Genomic DNA, 26380 nt, shown 5'->3' with positions numbered 1-26380 from the left:
TCTCAGTTTTATAACTCTAATTTATTTATCTTTACTAACGTTATTATTTGGTATCCTCAAATAAAAGTTAAATGATTATAATGCTGGTGGTTGTTTTTTTTTTATTCCTGACTTTAAAGGGATATCTCTTAAGATTTCTCTATTGAGAAATCTTTCATTCTTTTTTTCTTTCTTTCTCTCTTTCTTTCTTCTTTTCTTTCTTTTTCTTTCTTTCTTTTTTCTCTTTAAAAAAAAAAAGATTTCTCTATTGAGAACACCCCTAGCATTTGGTTTAGAGAAAAAATCTTGTAGTACATTTTCATGCATTTATTCCTATAAAGATTTAATATACTTTTTAAATTTCCAGAATGCTTGTGTTGTTGATCTAGAACATAAGGGCAATTCCTACTATTCGCTTTTATGTTAATACATCTGAAAAATTAAATTATTAATTATCAAATGGCTATTGGGTAAATAATATGACAAGAAAAAAGAGTGGAATCATGCTGTAGGATATTTAATGTGGACCATGCCAGGAGTGAGCATTACCATTGACCTGCTATGAAGCATATGGATCTAATTATGTGAATAATTGAGCTTTTCAGATGCATTACCTATTAATTAGGCAAGAATTTTGACTATGTGTGAATAAAACCCCAATAACAGTGGTTGAAACAAGGAAGCAGGGTGTTTCTTGCTCAGGTAAAATTCATGTGTAGGTCACATTATAAGATTTAATCTCATAGCTCCACAGCCCTCTGGGATTCAAGCTACCTCCAGCTTTGCATTCTGTCATCCCTAAGACAGTGCCTTGTGTTTAGGGGTCAGGATTGAATTTCAACCATCACATCAATAATCCAAGCCACAACATGGAGGAAGGGAAGAGGAATTGACATGTGTCCTCCATTTTAGGACATGTTCCAGAAATTGTGGACACTATTTCTGTCTCAGTGGTTCACACTTAGTCACATGGTTGCTTGTGCAAAGGAAACTAGAAATTTAGGCTTAATTCTGGAAGACCATGTTCCCAGCTAAAATTCTAAGCTTCTTTTACTAATAAGGAATGAAAATAGACATTAAGAATTAACTAGCAGGTGTTTTTTCCAGCAGGCTGACTTTCACTATTGAATTGAGCTGATTAGACATTTTTAAAGTTTCTTTCTTGAAGCAGGAAGTTGTATTACAACTGGTTCACACATATTTTTTAGTACACCTTTGAACATTATTATAAATCCTGGTATTTCCATCTTCAGTTATTTAATATTTTTCATGAAGGATGTTAAAGTCTTTTTATGAGAGGAAAGCATTCTAATGCCATTTGTGATGTATTTTGTAATCACAATGTAGCCTGGGAAATTTCTGGAAGGTTTTTGTTTATAAATAGTTTTATCTAATACATTATAAATGAGCCTAACCTTGTATTTAGGTTCTGACACAGTATTCTGACACAGAAGAGGCTGGAAAGTTTAATTATCCTGAATGTTTGCTAATATATCAATTTCCTCTACATTTTCACCCTATCCAGGAAAAAAAAATGCAAAGTGTTGATAAATTGTGAGATAAGCAAATATATGACTTCCTCTTCCATTCTCCAATAAAAACGCTGCCACAATCTCAATCCCCAGCTCTGGCACAATGGCTTTTCTTCCTTCCTGGGTTTGTGTACTAGTTGGTTGCTTTTCTGTTTCTTTAGCAGGGCCTTCCAATCTCTCAGATTTAGAGCCCCCTCTGTGGAAGGAGAGTCCTGGTCAGCTCAGTGACTACAGGGTGGAGAACAGTATGTACATTATTAATCCCTGGGTATACCTTGAGAGAATGGGGATGTATAAAATCTTATTGAACCAGACAGCCAGGTATTTTGCAAAGTTTGCACCAGAAAATGAACAAAATATTTTATGGGGATTGCCTCTGCAGTATGGCTGGCAATATAGGACAGGTAAGAATGACTCTTGTTTTCATTGTAATCATTTACCAATAGATCTGTGAAGTATTTGGGAAGTAAGACTCTGTATATACCCTACCATGTTTGTAAAAGTTGATTATTTATGTTGCTCTCTTTTCCCTTATAATCATTGTTTTCCTACATTTTCTTCTCCTTCTTCACAAATCCTTTTTTTGTGGGTTGTGTGTTACTATTAGAAACTTCATTGAGGCATAAGACATAGTTATCAATTGTGAAAGACATCACATCTCATCTATTGGCATTTTACAAATATTTATTGGAATTCTACGAAGTGCCACACTCCTTTCTAAGGAATGAGATAAACAGAACAGTCAAGGAGATATACAAAGCAATGTCAAATTAGTTTGAATTTCTTCAAGTTCTAATTATAACTATGGATATGAGGTTATAAAGAAGCATCACATTGTTCATGAGGATCTTTCTCTGCAAATGATTGCTTCCTCTTGGAAATAAGGTACTTTACAGTGTATAGACAGAAGTTACATTTTGGGATAAAATATGCATGAACTGAAAGACACTTTTGTTCTGGTTGAAAGAAGTTCATGAGAAAGAGTTGCCCACCCACTCCATACGGATAACACAGCCAACAAAGAAATTATTGTGTGAGAGAGATTAAGAAAAGAGCAATTTCATTTGGCAAGAAAAACAATGATTATTTTCTAATATTTACATAATGCATATTATAGGTGAAACATTTTTGGTGCTTTTTCTCACTTCACATCACAACCTTAGAATGTAGTCAATATTATTATCCCCATGTCACAGATGAGAAAACTAAGGCATTAGAGGTTATTTAGATAAAGCCAAGCTAGTAAGTGGTGGAGCAGGGGTTTGTTTTGACGCTTGACCATCTCTTTTCATCTGTATGCATATTGTTTCATAGTTTGATCAGGAGGTAGACGGGGAAGTAGAAGAGAAAATCCTTGCAAAGAAAGCAATATTTTGGACTTATAATTCAAAGTAGAAAACTGTGCTGTTGTTAAAGAAAAGAAATTGATTGGGATCTAAAAAATAAAAGATAAAAAGGAGTGATGGGAATACAAACATATCATTCAGAAACAAATGCTTTTCTATCTACAAACAGAATTTATCTGGTTAAGCAACAGTTATAGCCAGTTTCAAAATGTGTATAATAAGTACAACTGTGCATCCTCTCTCCTCTAGGGAGATTAGCTGATCCAACCCGAAGGACAAACTGTGGCTATGAATCTGGAGATCTTATGTGCATCTCTGTGGACAGTTGGTGGGCTGGTATGTTCGTTTAAGTGGCAAAATAGATATTAACCTTTCCCGAAAGAAAGCATTCAAACCTAAAATCTTAAGGACAGAGACAGAACTAAAATAATCCTGTTCCTTTTTTAAAAGGGAATCTATTTCACCATATATCTTACAGCCTTTAGGTCACATTATAGGATTTAGCAGCCACAATGTCAATAATGATTCCTCAGGACATATCCAGTTTTTCACAGCAGAACTAAAATAAGATTCTATAAAAGCAATGGCCTCTGAGGGGCCAGCTCTGGCAGTTAGGTGGGGGGTCCAACTGATGACAAAGAATCTCCAGAATAAGGAAGGATGAGAAGTGAGACACCAAGACAAACGATGCTTTTTCATTTTGCTCAGCCAGATGTGTTTAATATGGAAACCCATAAATATGCCAGAGATTAATACCTACTACAATTCATTATACCAATCTGTAATCTCAGGCTTTAATCATATACTTAATGCTGAAATAACCAGAAGGTATTTTCTAATTCTTTTATTAAATTTTATGCTTTAGTAATGAAACCAATTTATACCACAAATCCTTAGAGGTATTTCTCAATAATTAGAAACATGACCACATTAAATTTCACTTTTTCAGAGCGACACACGTCATATGTAACCTTAGGCATTTTCCACTTACTGCCTCTAATTTTTCCCTTTCAAAGACCCACAAATAGTAGTGGTGAAGATCTAGAATTCAGAGTTTGTTATTCTTAGATTGGTTTAGTAGTTTGGAGGATCAGCCTGCTACACTGGGGCATAGGACTCCATTCACAAATGCCTGTATAGAATAAAATATTTGACATCACTGATTTCTAGTGGAAATCTGCATGAGCCTAATATCCAACTAATGAAAATGTCTGAGCCTGCTGGAATAGGTTTTATATATAGGTAAATTTTTAAACAATTTAAAAATAGTCTTATTTGATTGTCAGTCCAGTTATCCAATGATCTACTGTCAAAACTTATCTAAAATTTTTGCTTTAAAGGCATAAAATAAGACAAAAATTTAGTGATATCATGGTTACAAATTAAACTTACACACACACACACACATATATATGTAAAATGGAAAACATTCATTTACCAAAGCTATAATCATGTTAAAATATTTTAGAAAAAAATGCAAATACAATTCACAATAAAACCGTAATGAGAGGTTTTGTACCATTCTGTGGAAAAGAATGATAGCTTTCTTCCAGTTTTACTTAATGCTTTGAAAAATGAATATTATACAACCCATTAAAACATCATAGTCAACTACTTTAGCCAACATATTATATATTTATGATTATAGGGTTATTAATAGAAACACAATCAAAGTTATATATTTGATCCTTAGGGGTATTTTTGGTCAATTTTTTTTCCTAGTGCTTAGCTTTTATCAAAATATCCGCTTTGAAATTTATTAGTGCTTGTGGTAATAATAAGTCTTTTGTTCTTACAGATTTGAATTATTTTCTATCTTCATTACCCTTTCTTGCTGCGGTTGATTCTGGTATAATGGGGATATCATCAGACCAAGTCAGTCTTTTGCCCCCACCCAAGAATCAGAGGAAGTTTTGTTATAATGTTTCTAGCTGTCATTCATCCTTCCCTGAGACAATGAACAAGTGGAACACCTTTTACCAGGTTTTTTTTTTATACTCTTAGGAGATGGGAAGAGAATTTATTTTGTCATATAATTCTTTCTAGGATTATTTGTGCATTACATAATATTTTCCTTAGTATGCAAATGTAAATTGCTATGCATGTTATATTAATAATATCTGTTATAGTAGTGTTATGAATTATTAACACCTACTGCCTCAATATAGCATTACCATAAATCTATCCATTCTTCTTGCCTCAAATACGTTATACACAAGTGGTGAGCATACAGGATACTTTGCTGAATGGTAGGCTATTCTGAGTAATTGAAACTTCTTGCTGACTAGGATATTAGAAGAAATTTAACTAAAATTAAAGAAGAAAAAATATATTATTTGTACTTCAGTAGATTATTGCATTAGTTTAGATTTAATGGAACATTTTAACAATATATTTTTGTTACTCAAGATTTTATGGTAATTTTAACAATGTTAGTAGGAAAAAATAAAGACCTTCTGATCACTATAAAATATAGACCCTGAAAATACTTGAAGTTCAATATTTCTAGATGCATGTGCTATTATTAAAACTAATGAATACTTTTGTGTTCTTTAAAGAGTGTTAGGCATTAAGGCCATATATGTATTATTTCTTAGAAATAAAATTCTCCTTTTATGTAGAATATTGCTAAATTATATATCTGAGCATGACTAAATTTCAGGGAGAAGGATTGTTGCAGTTGCTCAATTATTAATAAATTTGACCTCTTTATCTTAGCATTTGCAGTCACCTTTTAGTAAGTTTGATGATCTGTTGAAGTACTTATGGACTGCACATACTTCAACCCTGGCAGATACTATCAAAAGCTTTGAAGACAGGTAAGAATGTATATTTAATGTATCTCTATTTAATATGCTAAATAATTTTGGGCATTATTTATATATTTTTCTTCTTCTAGAGTGTTTTTCAATCTTTATATTAAATAATAAGCCTAACCATTGGAGATTATAGTAAATATGTGTAAATATTTTAATATGATCAGGCTAAAAAAAGTATTTTATGAAGAGGAAAATTTTGAGAAAAACAGCCACGTATGAAAAAACAAGCAACATGCAACACATTTTCCTAATTGTAGAAAACAAAAAGAAATATAAATATGTCGATGACTTATTATTTAATCATAGACACTGTTACAAGAACAATTGTAGATAAGATAAATGTAGCAGAATTCACTTAAGCATTGATTGATTCATTAATCAGCACTATCTTGAACCAATAGAGGTTCAGAGAGCTTTACCCAGTGATGTGGGCAGGCAGTATTTATAGACAGAAAAAGAAAGTGACATGTAGACACCTTGATTGGTTATAGCTCAACATTTGCCTTATTTGGATATAGTGTGATGAGAAATTTGCCTTATATGGGCATGGTTTGATTAGTTGGCAGCCTGTGATTGGCTGCAGCTCAGCTGCCATGATTGGCTGAGACTCATATTTGTTACAAGAAAATACTCTTAAATTTGGTTGCAGTTTGTTACATATTGTCGCAATTTTAGGCCAAACTTAACAGTTCCCCACCTTTTGGTGTGCCTCTCAAATTTCAGAGGTCAACCAAACCTTGGGCATTGACACCACTCTCTGTCACTTTCATAATGGACTTATTTGGTATTGGTATGGAATTCATAGTACATAACATCAGGACAGTTGACTGATTATTTATGTTCTCTTTATATTTTCATTATTCTTACTGTAGTGAGATCATTTCACATAGAATGAATAGCTACATAAAAGGATTTAAGACTTGGGGAGGTTCAGGTGCATCAGGGAGACTATTATGTTGGCTATCAGGAGGCTAATACTAAAAGACTGAAGAGTACTCCTTAATCTCCGTGAATTGAATCGATCTAAATCAAACATATAAATAATCCAGAAGAAAAATCTACTTGTTTTAACCAAGTAACTTGTTTGTTGATTTCTTACAACTGAGTTTCTACCCTACCAGATGAATTTACTTAAAAGTACAGCAGGAGGTGTTAGCTAGTACACATGTTCCTCCCTATAGGTAGTCCAAAGCAATCTAGTTACCTAATGTACCTTCAGCAAGAAAATCTAAAGAAGTTTGCTGGACAATTATAGCCTCTGCAGTAGAATCAGCTATGGTAACTAATCTATGAGACGTATTTCTAACCATAACCTAATTTACATTTATGCAAAGCCAGGGGAAGAATTTTATACCCAACAATACCTGTTAAGAAGAATTTATACCTGCTGGTGAATTCCTCTTTATTATTTCATAGTTCAAATTAAGAGTTGCAGACCAATATCCAGTTTCCTATTAGTTATGGAGTGACAGCAGTACCCTCAGAATCCCTTAATTGCCAGTGGCTCCTTATTTTGCCATTATTGAGATACGGATTTGCCAACATATATGGTTAGCTGTTAAATCTTCCACAAATAAAAATATATTCTGGAGGGACACTATAGACCGTCTCCTGTGTGAGATGCTTTGTACATTATGAGTCACTAATAGGGGAGCATTAGTAATATTTGTCTAAGGCTTCATTCTTTAATCATTGTATGGTTAGAAGATACTAACAACCAAAGGATTAGGATTATAAATTTGCCTAAAAATGTTGAATTATCTTCCTTTTGTTTTTCAAATTCAATTTTTGGCTTAACTTAACTATAAAACTCTCACTATAGGTTTTGCCTACTGTTAGATTTAAACAGGCAATCTGAATATTTGAGTCTAAAGGCCTAGCTGTATAGAGAGAACTAGATATTGCACTTGGAATATCAATGAACTTTCTTACAGGGTGAACCAGAGTATCTCTAAGATCATGTGAAGATGTAGGTTTAATATGACATATGTAATACTCAGTTAAGTTCTGTGTAGAAGTAATTGATTAAGAAATATTGACTATCATATATATTGCCATATACGAACATAAAAGAAACATGGGCAAAAAAGGAAAAGGAGCAAAGGCTTCATGTTGACAGAGGAGAAAAGACTTTATTTATGATCTTGGGAACGCTGTCCATATCAAGGATGCCATCTTCTTCTGGGGAAAAAAAATTCCCTAGTCAGTTTTACCTGGAGGTTTCCAATGGGTGTACAGTACCAAGGGTTTGGAGGGGCTCTCTTGACTTGAGAAATGTGGATCCAAGACTTAAATCCCTAAAGTTTTGCTGCAGAAAAGAGCTTGGTGTGGTCTCTTCTGATGGAGTTCAGGGGCAGTCTTTCTTTGGTGTCATTTCCAAAAGAACCAATCTCTAGGTTCTAGATCATGAAAGATCTGGTTGTTATCAGTTGGTGAGCCACAAAGGGCTTCTTTTTTCTGGTGAAAATATGCTTTGGCAAAATGCATTAAAGCCTCACAATTTTAAGTTGTGTCAGAGTTTAAAAGAACATGAGATATATGAGGTTTTAGTATTAGAGACATAGACCTTCCAACAACTATTTCATAAAGAGTCAATCTGTGTTTTCCTGTAGGAGTGGATTTGATTCCTACTAATCAGTAGGACCTTTGACCAATGCAATCCAACAAAATGTTAACTTTGTCTAATGCCACTGTATTTGTAATACTTTTTAAAACTGTTTTACAGCTTTTCCAGTAAAATGAGTACCTATTTTGCTAGAGATGCTCCAGGAATGCCCTATAAAGACATTATCTTATAACCTTTTCACTATTATAGCATTTGCCTTTCTGCATAGAAAAGCACCCATGGAACCAGAAAATATGCATTGAAGGTGGCAATTCAGTTAAACATATCTGTACATGTTCAAATGATCCAGCATCTGCCAAAAGTGTATCACTTGAGGTTTTTGTTGTCTTACCAGCATTATCAGTTTAAAAAACCAAGTATTATTTATAAGGCATTTCTGAATAGTCACTCCACCAATATTTTCTTCATAATTTGGATTATTTTATCTTTTCTGTGATGAATATAGAGCTTTTAATAATGGAAGCTTTTAGGACCCAGCAGGGACTAGGAGGCCATCTGTGCTTTCCATGAGTTCACATTGAACATTGAATTTATATCTTTTTAAATGTCAGTTTTGTATTTCCAAATCAGGTGAACAACATTGCTTATTAAATAGGTTATCATAGGTAATTTGACTTGAGTCAATGTTATGACATTTGTTCAAATTGCTTATCTAAACAATTTCAGTACTGGCTGACATAGGATGAAAATCTGCCAAAACATTTTCTTAGTAATCAATTAATTCTTGTTGTACTTGATGTTGCCTTAGAAGTTTTATGCCTTAGAAGTTTTTTAGATAGGAACTTAGAAGTTCTTATCTAAGGGGTCTGGGAAGTCATGCCCTACAAACCATAAATTCTCATCAGATGGGTTTTATTTAACTCTATGTATCATGACTTACCTTCCAATATGACTATGGCATAACATTATGTCACAATCTGTCTCTTCATAACAGTTCTGGGAATTCTCATTCAGTCCAATGGGATGATCCGATTTCTAGGAATTTCATAAAATTTCTGGAACATATATTAATAACACATCCATACAAATACAACTTAAAGAAGGTTTAACATTACTTATTATTTGACACTGCTTCCCATGTAATTTATCAAATAGGCCTGATTACTTTAATATCTCTCTTTTTATAAGGAGAGATATCCTTTTGAGATGTTCCATAGGCCCATCTGCAAAGTTCCAAAGTTAATTTGAGGTCAATAAAAAGACTTGACTTAGAATTTGATTTTTGGAAGCTTGCCAAAAATGTCAAAGATTTAAAATACTTGATCAAAATAGGGTCACAGATCATTTTTAAATAATAGTCATTTATTTTAACCAGAGTGATAATTTAAAGACTTTGAAGGCAAATACAGAAGATTACAGTTATAGAAAAACCTTCGATCTTTTATAGAGAGGACTCAGTTTTTTAAATGATCAAAAAAACCTAATAAAGACAACATGAAGCACAGGAGATTATCTTAGTAAAATGCAGAATCTTTGTTTTCTAGGACAATTACTTTAACAGTAAAGAAAAACTTTTCACAGTGTCCTGCTAAGAACAGACCAATACTCCAAGAAAACCTTGGTTTAACACAGGGAAACAAATTCTAGTTTTGTATCAGTGTACCTTTGTTATTAATGCTCAATTTTTAGAAAAATGTATAAATAATTCTCTTCTAATTTTAGCCAACTTGATCACACACAGAATTTTTTTTCACAAGATTTATCTTTCACAAACCTTTTATAACTTTCTTATACATTCAATTTTTGTCCTATACTTCTCATTTTGGAACAACCGGTCATTCTATACCAGGATAAAATTTGCTCTCCTTTTTCTTTAACAAAACAAAACATCCTCATGTATTACAGCTTTTCTTACCAAAAGCACATTTAGCTTGTCTATTTGGATATAGCTTTGTTTATCTTATTTCTAGTGATTTAATTATATATAATTAAAAATCTTAACTCTTATTAACCTTAATTTCGAGTGAACACTAGGAAACAAGCAATTGTGAACTGCTGTATCAGTACTCTGCAGACTGATAAATATATGAGTTGTACTTTCTAGAAGCATGTGTTTTCTCATGGTAAATTTGTCATTGTGGCACAAAAAATATTTTTTAACACTCTCAAATACCTGTGGTCTCTCTGTAATAAAAAACTGTAGAGGAAGTAAAATATTATCTCTATTGAAGACTAAGCTCTGATTTTTTAATCTTGCACAAATTCCTATCTAAGGGGTTGGGGAAGTCATGCCCTACAAACCATAAATTCTCATCAGATGGGTTTTATTTAACTCTGTATATCATGACTTACTTTCCAATCTGACTGTAGCATAACATTATGTGACAAAGAAGATAATCAAACTATTTTATCCCGCAACATGTTTCTCTGCCATATTTTGAAATGGCCTTGCAACACTGTCCTTCCTGGGGGAAATTTGCATTTGTGAAGAATCTCTGTTAACATAGCTAGATCTTTTTTTCCAGGCCCTCCCAATCCTGAAGAGATTAACTGAGAGTCCAGCGCTTTTTAAAGGTCTGATTAGGAAACATTTGTCATCTATTATCTCTAAGGGCAGCCACTATGAGACTTCAAAAGAACCCGTGGTCACCACAATCTTTTATCTTAACCTGAACATTTCCATTAATCCCAGGTCTTTAGACAAACTCAAATAATTGTCCACCAGAAAATATTTAAATTTACCTATAGCCTGAAACCACCCCTACCCCACTGCTTTGAATCGTCCCACCTCTCTGGACCAAACAAGTATTTTTCTCAAATGAATTTTACTGATGTCTCATGCCTCTCTAAAATGTATAAAACTAAACTGCACTCCAGCCACCTTGGACACGTGTTCTCAGGACCTCCTCGGGGCTGTGTCATAGGCTATGGTCACTCATTTATCTCAGAATAAATCTCTTCACATATTTCAGAGTTTGACTCTTTTCGTTGACACTATCTTTTCAGGTTTCTTACTTTTTGGGGCTGATAATTAAATTTTTATTTGTATGGACTTTCCTCAGTTTCAAGTTTACATTGTTGATGATCATGCTGTTAAGAAACATTTTGGTATAAGAAGGACATCTTTCACATGGGAATTTTATCTTGCTTATGTCCATTTAACTTATGTTTGAATGGCTCACAAAGATCAAATGTTAAACAGCTAGTCATTAGCTTATTTTTTTGTCTGACTAATTTTATAATATAGAGATGACATAAGCTTATTTGTCCTGCCAGTAAACCTGGTAGGAAAAAATCATGCATCCTTATTATATTTAATGCTAATAACTGTGAGGATGTGCCTGTTTTAATCAAACCAACAATATTCTCATTTACCAAAGGTTACTAAAGGTTACCAAAATCATGTAAACTTGAAAAGCTTACATGACTTTGTTCTGGCTTTTCTGAAAGAATACTTAAATTATATAGGCACTTTTTTTCTTTTCTTTTTTTAAATTTTTTTTTATTGTACTTTAGGTTCTGAGGTACATGTGCGGATCATGCAGGATTGTTGCATAGGTACATACATGAGAATGTGGTTTGCTGCCTCCATCCCCCATCACCTATATCTGGCATTTCTCCCTATATTATCCCTCCCCAACCTCCCTACCCACCACTGTCTCTCCCCTAGTCTCCCGCAACAGACCCCAGTGTGAGATGCTCTCCTCCCTGTGTTCATGTGTTCTCATTGTTCAACACCCACCTGTGAGTCAGAACATACGGTGTTCGGTTTTCTGTTCTGTCAGTTTGCTGAGAATGATGGTTTCCAGATTCATCCATATCCCTACAAAGGACACGAACTCATCATTTTTTATGGCTGCATAGTATTCCATAGTGTATATATGCCACATTTTCCTTGTCTGGTCTATCATCGTAGGGTGTTTGGGTTGGTTCCAGGTCTTTGCTATTGTAAACAGTACTGCCATGAACATACATGTGCATGTGTCTTTATAATAAAATGATTTATAATCCTTTGGATATATACCCAGTAATGGGATTGCTGGGTCAAATGGAATTTCTGTTTCTAGGTCCCTGAGGAATCACCACACTGTCTTCCACAATGGTTGAACTAATTTACACTCCCACCAACAGTGTAAAAGTGTTCTTATTTCTACACATCCTCTCCAGTATCTGTTGTCTCCAGATTTTTTAGGGATTGCCATTCTCAACTGGTGTGAGATGGTATCTCAGTGTGGTTTTGGTTTGCATTTCTCTAACGACCAGTGATGATGAGCATTTTTTCATATGTATGTTGGCCTTATATATGTCTTCTTTTGAAAAGTGTCTGTTCATGTCGTTCATCTGCTTTTGAATGGGTTTGTTTGTTTTTTTCTTGTAAATCTGTTTTAGTTCTTTGTAGATTCTGGATATTAGCCCTCTGTCAGATGGGTAGATTGCAAAAATTTTTTCCCATTCTGTTGGTTGCTGGTTCACTCTAATGATTATTTCCTTTGCTGTGCGGAAGCTCTGGAGTTTAATTAGATCCCATTTGTCTATTTTGGCTTTTGTTGCCAGTGCTTTTGGTGTTTTAGTCATGAAGTCCTTGCCAATGTCTATATCCTGAATGGTATTGCCTAGGTTTTCTTCTAGGGTTTTTATGGTATTAGGTCTTATGTTTAAGTCTTTAATCCATCTGGAATTAATTTTAGTGTAAGGAAGGGATCTAGTTTCTGTTTTCTGCATATGGCTAGCCAGTTTTCCCAACACCATTTATTAAACAGGGAATCCTTTCCCCATTGCTTGCTTTTGTCAGGTTTGTCAAAGATCGGATGGTTGTAGATATGTGGCGTTGCCTCTGAGGCCTCTGTTCTGTTCCATTGGTCTATATCTCTGTTTTGGTACCAGTACCATACTGTTTTGATTACTGTAGCCTTGTAGTATAGTTTGAAGTCTGGTAGTGTGATGCCTCCAGCTTTGTTCTTTTTGCTTAGGATTGTCTTGGCTATGTGGGCTCTCTTTTGGTTCCATATGAAGTTTAAGGTGGTTTTTTCTAGTTCTGTGAAGAGAGTCATAGGTAGCTTGATGGGGATAGCATTGAATGTATAAATTACTTTAGGCAGTATGGCCATTTTCACAATATTGATTCTTCCTAACCATGAGCATGGAATGTTTTTCCATCTGTTTGTGTCCTTATTTCATTGTGCAGTGGTTCATAGTTCTCCTTGAAGAGGTCCTTTACATCCTTTGTTAGTTGTATTCCTAGGTATTTTATTCTCTTTTTAGCTATTGTGAATGGGAGTTTGCTCTTGATTTAGCTGTCTTTTAGTCTGTTATTGGTTTATAGGAATGCTTGTGATTTCTGCACATTGATTTTGTATCCTGAGACTTTGCTGAAGTTGCTTATCAGTTTCAGGAGATTTTGGGCTGAGATGATGGGGTCTTCTAAATATTCAATCATGTCATCTGCAAATAGAGACAATTTGACTTCCTCCTTTCCTAATTGAATACACTTTATTTCTTTTTCTTGCCTGAATGCTCTGGCTATAACTTCTATCCAGATTTCAATGGGAATGCTTCCAGTTTTTGGTAGTGGGTTTGTCATAAATAGCTTTTATTATTTTGAGATACGTTCTATCGATACCTAGTTTATTCAGAGTTTTTAGCATAAAGTGCTGTTGAATTTTGTCAAAGGCCTTCTCTGCATCTGTTGAGATAATCATGTGATTTTTATCTTTGGTTCTGCTTATGTGGTGGATTACGCTTATAGACTTGTGTATGTTGAACCAGCCTTGCATCCCTGGGATGAAGCCTACTTGATCATGATGGATAATCTTTTTGATGTGTTTTTGCAATTGGTTTGCCGGCATTTTGTGGAAGATTTTTGCATCAATATTCATCATGGATATTGACCTGAAGTTTTCATTTTTTGTTGAGTCTCTGCTGGGTTTTGGTAAAGGATGATGTTGGTCTCATAAAATGATTTGGGAAGGATTCCCTCTTTTTGGATTGTTTGGAATAGTTTCAGAAGGAGTGGTACCAGCTCCTCTTTGTACATCTGGTAGAATTCTGTTGTGAACCCATCTGGACTTGGGCTTTTTTTGGTTGGTAGGCTATTAATTGCTGCCTCAACTTCAGCCCTTGTTATTGGTCTATTTAAGATTTCTACTTCTTCCTGGTTTAGGATTGGGAGGGTGCAAGTGTCCAGGAATTTATCCATTTCTTCCAGGTTTACTGGTTTATGTGCATAGAGTTGTTTGTAGTAATGTCTGATGGTAGTTTGTATTTCTATGGAATCGATGGTGATATCTCCTTTATTGTTTTTTATTGCATCAATTTAATTCTTCTCTCTTTTATTTTTATTAATCTGGCTAGCAGTCTATATTGTTGATCTTTTCAAAAAACCAGCTCCTGGATTTATTGATTTTTTGAAGAGTTTTTTGTGTCTCTATTTCCTTCAGTTCTGCTCTGATCTTAGTTATTTATTGTCTTCTGCTAGCTTTTGAGTTTTTTTGATCTTGGTCCTGTGGCTCTTTCAATTCTGATGATAGGGTATCGATTTTAGGTCTTTCCTTGCTTCTCATGTGGCCATTTATTGGTATAAATTTTCCTCTAGACACTGCTTTAAATGTGTCCCAGCGATTCTGGTACATTGTGTATTCGTTCTCGTTGGTTTTGAAGAACGTCTTTATTTCTGCCTTCATTTCATTGTTTATCCAGTCAACATTCAAGAGCCAGTTGTTCAGTTTCCATGAAGTTGTGCGGTTCTGAGTTAGTTTCTTAATCATGAGTTCTAATTTGATTGCACTGTGGTCTGAGAGACTGTTATGATTTCCATTCTTCTGCATTTGTTGAGGAGTGATTTACTTCCAATTATGTGGTCAATTTTAGAGTAAGTGAAATGTGGTGCTGAAAAGAATGTATATTCTGTGGATTTGGGGTGGAGAGTTCTGTAAATGTCTATGAGATCTGAGTTCAAGTCCTGGATATCCTTGTTAATTTTCTGTCTTGTTGATCTGTCTAATATTGACAGTGGAGTGTTAACGTCTCCCACTATTATTGTGTGGGAGTCTAAGTCTCTTTGTAGGTTGATAAGAACTTGCTTTATGTATCTGGGTGCTCCTGTATTGGGTGCATATATATTTAGGATCATTAGCTCTTCTTGTTGCATTGATCCTTTTACCATTATGTAATGCCCTTCTTTGTCTCTTTTGATCTTTGTTGGTTGAAAATCTATTTTATCAGAGACTAGGATTGAAACCCCTGCTTTTTTTTGCTCTCCATTTGCTTGGTAAATCTTCCTCCATCCCTTTATTTTGAGCCTATATGTCCTTGCATGTGAGATGGGTTTCCTGAATACAGCACACTAATGGGATTTGACTTTTTATCCAATTTGCCAGTCTATGTCTTCTGATTGGGGCATTGAGCCCATTTACATTTAAGGTCAATATTGTTATGCGTGAATCTGATCCTGTCATTTTGATGCTAGTTCGTTGTTTTGTCCATTAGTTGATGCAGTTTCTTCATTGCGTTGATGCTCTTTACCATTTGATATGTTTTTGGAGTAGCTGGTACTGGTTGTTCCTTTCTATGTTTAGTGCTTCTTTCAGGAGCTCTTATAAGGCAGGCCTGGTGGTGACGAAATCTCTCAGCAACTGCTTGTTCATAAAGGATTTTATTTCTCCTTTGTTTATGAAGCTTAGTTTGGCTGGATATGAAATTCTAGGTTGAAAGTTCTTTTCTTTAAGGATGTTGAATATTGGCCCCCACTCTCTTCTGGCTTGTAGGGTTTCTGCTGAGAGATCTGCTGTGAGTCTAATGGTCTTCCCTCTGTGGGTAACCTGACCTTTCTCTCTCTGGCTGCCCTTAGCACTTTTTCCTTCATTTCAACCCTGGTGAATCTGATGATTATGTGCCTTGGAGTTGCTCTTCTTGAGGAATATCTTTGTGGTGTTCTCTGTAATTCCTGGACTTGAATGTTGGCCTGCCTTGCTAGGTTGGGGAAGTTCTCTTGGATAATATCCTGAAGAGTGTTTTCCAACTTGGATTCATTCTCTCGGTCACATTCAGATACACCTAGCAAACGTAGATTAGGTCTTTTCACACAATCCCATATTTCTTGGAGGCTCTGTTCATTTCTTTTCATTTTCTTTTCTCTAATCTTGCCTTCTCATTTTATTTCATTGAGTTTATCTTCAATCTCTGATATCCTTTCTTCTGCTTGGTCAATTCAGACATTGAAACTTGTGTATGCTTTGCGAAGTTCTTGTGTTGTGTTTTTCAGCTCCATCGATTCCTTAGATTTATATTATTATTTAAGCTGTTTATTCTCATTAGCATTTTGTCTAATCTTTTTTCAAGATTCTTAGTTTCTTTGCATTGGGTTAGAACATGTTCTTTTAGCTCAGAGAAGTTTGTTATTACCCACCTTCTGAAGCCTGTTTCTGTCAATTTATCAGACTCATTCTCCATCCAGCTTTGTTCCCTTTCTGGTTAGTTGTGATCCCTTGGACGAGGAGAGGTGTTCTGGTTTTGAGTGTTTTCATCCTTTTTGCACTAGTTTCTTCCCATCTTCATAAATTTATCTACCTGTTGTCTTTGTAGTTGGTGACTTTCTGATGGGGTCTCTGAGTGGACATCCTTTTTGTTGATGTTGAAATTATTTCTGTTTTTTAGCTTTCCTTCTAACAGTTAGACCCCTCTGTTGCAGGACTGCTGGAGGTCCACTCCAGACCCTGCTTGCCTGGGGATCACCTACAGTGGCTGCAGAGCAGTAAAGGTTGCTACTGGTTTCTTCTTCTATTATCTTCATCCCAGGAGGGTACCTGCCAGATGTCATCCTGAGCTCTCCTTTGTGAAGTGTCTCTTTGTATATACAGGGAACGGGGAGCTGCTTCAGGAGACAGTCTGTCCCATATAAGAGCTCAAGTGCTGAGCTGGGAGCTCCATTGTTCCATTCACAGCTGCTGGGCAGGTACATTTAAGTCTGTTGCAGCAGCACTCATAACCACCTTTTTTCCCAGGTGCTCTGTCCTGGAAAGTGGGGCTTTATTTATAAGTTTCTGATGTGCTGCTGCCTGTTTTCAGAGATATCCTGCTCAACAAAGAGGTAATCTAGTCACAGTCTGTCAGCAGAGGTGTTGCTGAGCTGCCGTGGGCTCTGCCCAGCTGCTATGTGAACGTCCTTGTGGTTTTGTTTACAGAGGTACAGTTAGAAGTGCCTCAGTAATGGTGGTCTGCCTCAGTAATGATGATTGCTTTGGTAATGGCAGACTGCCTCAGTAAAGGTGGATTGCCTTAGTAATGGCTGACTGCCTTAGTAATGGTGGACTGCCTCAGTAATGGCTGACACCCTTCCCCTCACCAAGCTGGACCATTCCGGGTCCAGCTGCGCCTGCTACGAAACTCTCAATCCAGGGTGTTTCAGATTGCTGGTCTTTGTAGGGGTGGGACCCATTGAGACAGATCACCTGGCTCCCTGTTTCAGTCCCCTTTTGTTCAGTTGAATGGGTGGCTCTGTCTCCCAGGTGTTCCAGGTGCCAGTTGAAATGGCTGCCCAGATTTGTGTGAGTTTTTGTGCAGAGACCTGTGGCACTGGCTGAAATAGCCATACTAGAAACTCATGGTGCTTTTCAGCCTGGGAACCTCCTGATCTCTGGGCAGCAAAAACTAATTTGGAAATGCAATGATCACTCACCCTCTGTGTTGTTCTCTCTGGGAACTGCACTCCAGAGCTGTTCCTATTTGGCTATCTGGGATCTCTCTCTGGCACTTATTTTCTTTAAATCAATTAAATACAGCTCCTTTATAATTTAATTTTGGTACTATCATAAGGAAATAGAAAAATATATATATTATACATATAGACATACATAAACATATAGACGCAAACAGATCTTATTGAGATGGGAGTGTTCCCTGGATCCCTTTGCAGGACTTGTGACAGGGGTGTAGCTTGCTTACTTGGCCACCGTGTTCAAATGCCCTGTGGGATGGGGAGCACACAAGTGAGCCAGTGCTGGGCCTGGAGGCTGGGACAAGTGTTTTTGGACTCTGGCCCCACGGTACCATCTAGGGGTGTGTTACAATTGATGATCTTTTAGTAGTTACTGTTCGTGGATGGGTACCTGTTAACCAGCTCAGTGGAGAGTCAGGGTGTCAGCCTTTTATATCCTGCCCTCCTGGTACCCAGGTACTTGTCCAGTGTCCAGGAAGAATCAGGTCACGTGGACTTGAAGGATGGTGAATGCAGAGATTTTATAGAGTGATGGAAGCGTCTCTCAGTGGGATAAATGGGGAGCTACAAAGGGGATGGAGTGGGAAGATAACAACTCCTCTCTGACCGTCCTACTGTCTTTTCAATGTACAGATGCTTCTTCTCTTCTTCTCTACTGCACCACTCTGCTCCTCTGCCAGTGGAGTTTGCGGTTTTTATGGGTACAGGATGGGAGGCATGGTGGGCCAGAGTAGTTTCAGGAAAAGCAACTTTTGGGTAGGAAAACAGAGATGTGAAGATCTCATTTAGGGTCGTGGGACAAGGCTTATGGGTGGGGACTTTGCTGGGGAATTTCCCTTTTCTAGCCAGTATTTCCCTGCCTCCTGTCTGTATCATTATGATTTTATTCTAAAAGTTTTAGACATGTGCCAGATACAGTAATACAAGCTCATTAATTTATTAAAGAATATCTGGATCCAAAATTGTCTTTTTCTGGCCAATGAAGCAAGACTATCTGCTGATATGGCCAAAAAAACCCTCCTTTGTGTGTGTGTGTGTGTGTGTGTGTGTGTGTGTGTGTGTGTGAGAGAGAGAGAGACAGAGAGAGAGAGAAAAGAAAGATAAAACTTTTAGAAATGTTCACTTACAAGTTTAAGTTTCCAAATAGTTCATTTTTTTCTTTAGCTCTCTCTAAATTTGCTTTTCCAAAGAAATGTCTCTTACATAAGGTCAGGTAGAAAATTTACATCTCAGAGGTAAAGAGCTTAGACTTCAGGTTTAAATAACATCATTTGCCTAAACCAACAAATAAGGGTGTAGGTAAAGGCCCAGTTAAGACACAATGGCCAGGAAGAGTACCCTAAACAAAGGCAAGCCTTGTTATGTAGTTTTAAACCAATGCCTTCTCCATCGTAACAGTTTCTAGTGACCTAGTCTTCCTTTTGTTCCCGTTGTAGAGAAGGAGACACTTTTACGAATTGAGATTTTCCTTAGAGATGTGATTTTTTTTCTTATTAGACAAGAATTTTTTTATGCCTGTACTCAGCACAGAAACTTCTAATCTTATAATCACAGATTAATTCATCTTTTAGGTTAGTTTGTTTTCACAACTGAATGACAGATCCATAAATGGTTGTTTTTCCAAGAAAGAGTTTTGGGGCAAACTGAAGATTATGACAGTAAGAAAGAGGTAAACAGAATTGGCAGAGCATATAATGAGCAGGGGTTTTAGAAGCAAGGTTTCAGTGGACTGAGAAGTCAACATGGGAGAAGCAGGGTCAAACTGAAAAAACGGAGAGGGCCAATTCTTACAAATGTTTTTTCTGAAAATGGTCAAAGTGTCAATTAGACAGGATTGAACACAAGGACTTTTCAGATTTGATTTGAACCCCCTCTCCTACAAAAATCCACCATTCAGAGAGTTTTTCTGTCTGAGGGAATGGTTGATTATTATACCAGAAGTGAAGCCCTTGTGGTTTCTTTTAGTGGGGAAACAGTACAGACAAAGGGAGTGGAGTCATCAGATGGCTGGTGTAAACATAGACATTTTTTTTTCTAATGTCTTGGCTGCTTACAATAAAAGCAGACATCTCAATGCACAAGTTTCTTTAGTTTGGGACCCCTTGGTTTGAATTTTAAAATAGGTATGAATAAGTCTTCTTTGTCCCTGTAGCTGTTGTAACTATGAAGATAAGCACCTGTTTGCATTTTGTAAGGAGTCTCCTCACTATGGCCAATGTAATTCTAAATTACCTTTGGTAAAATGTATAAAAGCTTAGGTTCTGGGTCCGTAGTTTTCTTTCTTTTTTTTTTAAATAACATTAAATTGGCTGAAGTTCCAGATAGAGGAGTTCCAGAATCCTTGGATCCAGATGAACCCATGATTTCCTATCTTTTGGTAACCAGACCTACCTACTGAACACAGTCCAGTCTCTATCTGACCCAGTCAGACACCTGAGGCTTCTCTATAGGACCACTCCTGTTTCTGTCATGACTTTTAAATGTAATCCAGATCAAAAAAATGCTCAAGTGAATTCAGAGAGACTAAAACACAAGTTCTTGCAGCATGAATCTAAGAAAGAACTCACTCACAACCCCAGTTGCTGTGAGAAATCGACGTGCACAATGAGCTCTGGAAAGGACCTTTGCTTGGTTACTTGGTGCTTCTGGGGGTTGCTAGAGGTCTATTTGTTTTGGTGTCTCCCATTCATGTTATAGGTTTTCCTCAGCTATCTAGTAATATTAAGAGTGTCTGCTCATATTTAAAAAGAAGCACTTAGAAGATCTGACTGTGTGAGTAGAAGTTTTCTACTAAGAACATACCTCTAGAGTAATCTTGCTGGGTTGTTTAACTGTTGACACTGTTGTAGGAAAAAAACAGGTTCTTGTCACATGACCAGGAAAAGTCAAGCACACAGACACTTTGAAGGATGAGGGGAATGGAATTTATGGGTCAAAAAGGAAAAAGGAAAAATAACTCTCAGCAAACCAAGAGAGAATCCTGCTAGCAGGTTTCCCACTTCACAGTTTGAACACCGGGCCAACGCTCAAGCTGAAAAGAGCAGCCTCCTCCCCTGTGTAAGGTGCAAATTCCCTGTGGCTTCACCCCATCCCCCCAGTGCACATGGGGAAATGCTCAGACAAGGGCCTGGGCAGGTTTCCTCATCTGCACAAAAGCATCTGATATGAACACTTGTGGGGTGGTTTGGGGATTCTCTGGGCCACCCCTTTTTATCTGGCTAGGCATTGGCTGTCTCAACACTATGGTTCCAATAACTTTTCTCTTGAGACCACCCAGTTTCCAGAAGAGACATTTTCAGTCACCTGCTTCAAAAGCGAAGGCCTGGCTACCAGTATTATTGAAGTCAGGAGAGAAGGAAAAAGCAAGAGGAGAGTGTCTTTGTATATCATTTTCATTTATATCCCCTGTTTCCAAGGCAGTATTCCTACCTTCAGCCATGATTAGCTACAGAGTTTAAGGGCCCTCTGTTCTACCCTTTTCAGGGTATGGAGTGGCAGTTACCTACTATTTGAAATCTGGGAGGAAATCTTTGTATATGATTGCTTCTTTAAAGGCTTTTAATCTCCCTGATTTTAGCAATCTCCTTTTACCCAGAGGGTATTACTCAGACTTAAATCGAGGAGAATTCTACAAATGATTTCAGCATTATTTTTCTATTTTCCTTTCTAGTTGCTTAGAATTTAGTTTTCTAGATTCTATTAAATCTTTTCAACTAGTTCTTTTCGATTTTCAGCTTCTAAAATCTTGTTGCTCCCCACAAGTTCTGAGTTTATTTCTTGTGTCATTTTAAAGGCGATGTGGTAGGTTGCAAAAGTACAAGTATTTGTTAAAAGCAGCATTTTTACTAAAAAACTCTTTTACCTAAAAATTCCCTTCTATTGTCTCTTTAATTGGGATCAGTTCAGAATATAATAATGTATTGTGTTATGGATATATTTATATATAGACACACTATTAAGAAAGCTAAAATTACATGTTTTCTATTAATTCACCTCACTGAAAGTTTAATAAAAATTTCTCAGACAATTTGAATATTTTCAAAGCTTTATCTTGGTGAAAGGTAAATCTTTTAATATGATTATTATAGAAGATTTCAAATGCCTGCTTATGTGCTTTGATTTGTTAATCTACCTGTTTATCAGGTCTCTGGTTTGTCAAGGTCTATGAATTCATATTAAAAGATTCAAGGCTAATTATTGTTCCTTGAAATAAAGTAATAATGTACAAATTAAGATGTTTTGCTTTGAAGTTCCACAGACCTGAGTTTGAAATACTGGCTCATTTGACCTAGAAATTCAAACAGGGAGAAACTCAATTTTCTTATTTTTAAAATAGCAATAACAATAGTACATGCCACATAGGGCAATTTTGAGGATTAATTAAGAAATATATAAGTTATGCTTAATGTACTACTGGCAAATGAGAAATATTCAACATAAAGTAACTATTATCACCATGACAAAAAGCAGTAGAGAGGAGTAGTAAAGAACATGGGTTTAAAGGCACATTGCCAGGGTTTAAAGCAGGGCCCTGCAATCTACTATGTGTGTGGCCCTGAGTTAAGTTAGCTTTGTTTGAAAGAAAGCACCCCAATCAAAAATCACTGAACCTCAGTGTCATACCACTGTGTTTATTGCTCAAGTGTCTGGGGTTTAGCTAAGCAGCTCTGCTGATCTTTCATGGGTTCACTCTCATGTTGGTTGATTTTGATTGGCTCCAGCAGGGATGACTGGGGAAGCTCAGCACTGTTCCACGTCTCATTCTACATCAGACAAACCTAGGAGTTTCCCATAGTGATGGCAGAATTGCAAGAAAGAAAAACCAAATTGTGAAAAATGCATTTTAAGTTTATGCTATGTCAAAATAGTTAATATTGCATTTTCCAAGTCAAGTTACATGACTGAATCAGAAGTGGGAATTTCTGCCTATCACCCAATGTAGGAAGAACCAGTACTGAAAGTTACATGGCAGAAGACAGAATTGTAGGGATTGGTGAAGAACTGGGGCCATGGTTGCAATCTGTTACATGCTGTGAACCAACCCTAAAAGCTCATCTGTTACTTTCTTTAGGCAAATACATATTAAGGAGTGTTTATTTGAGACAATACTGAATATTTTGTAGCCTACATATACTCATATAAAACTCTGTGGCTCTGGATCCTTGGATTGACTGACTTATGTATACCTGCATTTCAACTTTATGTGAACCATTTCAAATGTACTTTAATTCTTTTTTAGTGATCACATTCTATCTGATTGTTAGGTGAACTGACCAACAAATCATTCAACTGATGCATTTAAAGAGGTTCCTATTGAATTTCTTCACTGCTCTTGTGATTTCTGTGTATTGAACTGGTGCCCTCATCTCTTTTCTCCTTTCCTGTTGATTCTGACTCACTTGAAATTTGTTTAATACATTGTTACTAGGGCTCTGTGGCCCTTGCTCAAAATCTTTATGACTTCACATTTCCTTTCATGTTTGTTTGGTAGGTGACTATAATGTATTAAGGGGCATTGAATCCAGACCAAATACTTCTGTCATCAACAATCCGACTCTGACCACCCTACCACTTCCAAGCATAGGGCAGGGAGGATCCCACAAGCATGTGAGTCAAACAGACAGGAAGTATTATCTGGGTTATGTTATAGTTTAATTTTGACAAGCATAATTCAAGCACTTTCTGTTTAATGGATCCCTTCTATGTTGCTGTCAAAATAAAATCAGATAATCTAATTTCTAGACATCATACTAGAATATAACTAGAGAGCAAATCTTCAGCTATGTGGATGACATGGTGTTATGGGAATATAGAAGGGAAGAAAGTGGTAGATTCCACCTCAAGTGGGCTGGAAAGTTTTGTGAAGAAGGTAACTATGATGAGACTTGAAACAGAATGTACCTGATGAACCATATGGTGAGTATACAATGTCTCAGGAAGAACAAGTCTGTTTGTAAAATTACAGGTTATTTAACATGCTAAGACAGCTGATAGAAACAGAAGACATGAATTTTATAGTTTTAAAACTACTGAATATACCTTTAATCTTTCTACTGTAATTGTCCCCATTTCTTAGGAGAAACTAAACTTTCTCACCTATTATGGGGACAAATAGTTACAGAGGCTTTTCTAATAATTATAGTCTTTTCCTAACAATTACAGAGGCTTTTTTCTACCAGAGGCTTCCAGTGGTAGAAAAACTCCAATTATTTAGAAATTAGATAGTAAAAACCAGACATCTATTTTTCTAGAATGCTCTGTTTCTGGAATCTCCTGACTACAAGAAATCAACAGTTTCACAAAAGATATTTGAGTCTAGCAAAAATTTTGTCTTAGACCTTTGATATTTATCTCTACATTGCCAGAGAGTATGATTTAAAAATGGCCTTACTTTTGATTAGGTGACATTCAAGTATAATGTGCCTAATTAAAGATAATAAAATACAATATAAAATGTAAACAATTTATGAGATGATTCTTCCTAGATTTAGAATTTTAATAAGTCCTCTTCACATCTCCTGAGGGATGGAATAAAGTCATCACATTATCAAACCTATTTTCTAAATTATAAAATTATGAATTCAGTTTTTTGGCAAGAACCAGTTTTTTCTGAAGGCAATGAGGTTGAAATTCTGATGTGACTAATTGTAATTACATACTTTTCCATTTGTCTTTTAGGTATGATTATTATTCTAAAACAGAAGCACACTTTGAGAGAAGTTGGGTAGTGGCTGTGGAATATATAGCTGCAGTCCGCTTTCCCACAACTTTGATTAGAACATATAACTTCCAGAAGGGCCTGCCACCACGAATTCTTGTTACTACAGATGTAGCCCCTTTTATCAGTGACTTTACTACTTTTCAGAATGTAGTCCTGTTTCTTCTAAATATGCTTGGCAATATGGATAAATCTACAGGTAAGAATCTTAAAAAGAAACTTTTCAAAATCAATATTATGTTGAAAAAATAGAGGAAGAAATAACAAATCAGTGATATAAACATTACAGCACTCTAAAGTTATAATTTCCTGTGGGTGTCCATTGTATTTCTTTAGCAATAATCACTCTTGATATATAGAAGAACCACTTAATGAGCACACATTTTAATCTTCTTACTCATGGCCTGTCATTTCATCTGGAGTCCATGTTGAACTTGAAGTTGGCAAAACAACTGAAACACTTTTTTTTTGTTTGTTCTACACACCCATATATATTCTTTATTTTGCTAATCAGATTTTTTTAAAAGTAAAATCCTTCTTTTCTGCTCTTAAATTTAAAGAAAATGAAGACATTTCAAAAGAAAACCTGCCATGATTAATGGAATTACTAGCAATTTGGCTTACCTGAGTTCCCTTCATTCAATGCTATTAGTCATGGAAGAAGGCTTTTATTTCCAACCTTCAAATGCTGGATCTTCTAGTGAGTGTAAAAAACAGAGGATTCTTTATTGACCACTTTGAAAATGACCATATCATTCCTATTTGCCATACATGCACTGAACCATTGAGCCAAACTTAAAATGTAGTAGTATTTTTCAAAGCAAAAGCATCAAGTCTGAAAGATATAAATGGAGCAAATGAAGCATGAATAAGTTAAATCTATATTTTTAAAAACCTCTGCATCAGTGAGGGTAGCAAAAACATCTAAACATTTATAGATTTCATGCAATTGAAGTTTTTCCTTTGGTGCTAGTGCAGCATTCTCTGTCAGTGGGCAGCTTTCCTTCACACAATGAGTAGCAGACCAAGTCTCCTTCATTCTGTGAAAATTTTGGGGGCAGCCTTTTTCTTAAAATGAGTTGATCCAACTCATTCTGTTTAATAGATGTATAGTGTTATTAGTTATTGCTAATAATATAACAATGACATTTCATATATTTTTTCTTGCATAATTTATTATTTTACCACCAAATTCATAGAAAAAAACATGTAATAAAGTTGATAAGTCAGATATTGCCAAATGGTATTGCCAATAATGCAATGAATGACATGCCATGTTTACTTTTCTTTGTATAATTTATGATTTTACCACTAAATTAGTAGAAATAAAATAAAATTATGAACCATATATTGCCAAAAGGTACTTAACAAAATTTTCAAGAGTTTACATGTAATAATTTTGTATCTTTTACAGGTTATCTTTGTACAGAAAAACGTAATGAATATAGCGGTCATTTGGAATCTAGCTCTAGAGATTATGGAAATAACTCCTGAAACATTTAATTTGAAACTTCAGGAAACGATTAATGAATTAAAAATGAAAAACTCTAAATTGACACAGTAATTTTGAAAAATTAATGTAATTGTGACCATGTAGTTTTATTATTTCTGATATTTTTGATTTATGCTTGTTAAGATCTTGTACATGCATTAAAAACTTAAATGCATTCAAATTGAAACAATGATTGTTTTGCTCACGATTTTTAAA

General features: G+C 35.7%; 1 protein-coding gene across 1 annotated transcript; it reads left to right on the top strand.

The window, feature by feature from the left end:
• Nucleotides 1-1602: 1602 nt before the first annotated feature.
• On the top strand, nucleotides 1603-26354 carry CUNH6orf58 (chromosome unknown C6orf58 homolog). The gene is made up of 6 exons (XM_012435114.2): nucleotides 1603-1915; nucleotides 3107-3193; nucleotides 4656-4840; nucleotides 5576-5676; nucleotides 24633-24871; nucleotides 26087-26354. Exons 1-6 carry the CDS (start codon nucleotides 1615-1617, stop codon nucleotides 26164-26166), a joined length of 993 nt encoding a protein of 330 aa, XP_012290537.2. The 5' UTR covers nucleotides 1603-1614; the 3' UTR covers nucleotides 26167-26354.
• Nucleotides 26355-26380: the final 26 nt, after the last annotated feature.

This window comes from Aotus nancymaae, unplaced genomic scaffold (genome assembly GCF_030222135.1).
Source record: "Aotus nancymaae isolate 86718 unplaced genomic scaffold, 86718_ANA_hifiasm-v0.15.2.pri h1tg000040l, whole genome shotgun sequence".
Classification (NCBI taxonomy): domain Eukaryota; kingdom Metazoa; phylum Chordata; class Mammalia; order Primates; family Aotidae; genus Aotus; species Aotus nancymaae.
The sequence above is the reverse complement of the archived record's forward strand: the minus strand, read 5'-3'. Positions and strand labels throughout refer to the sequence as shown.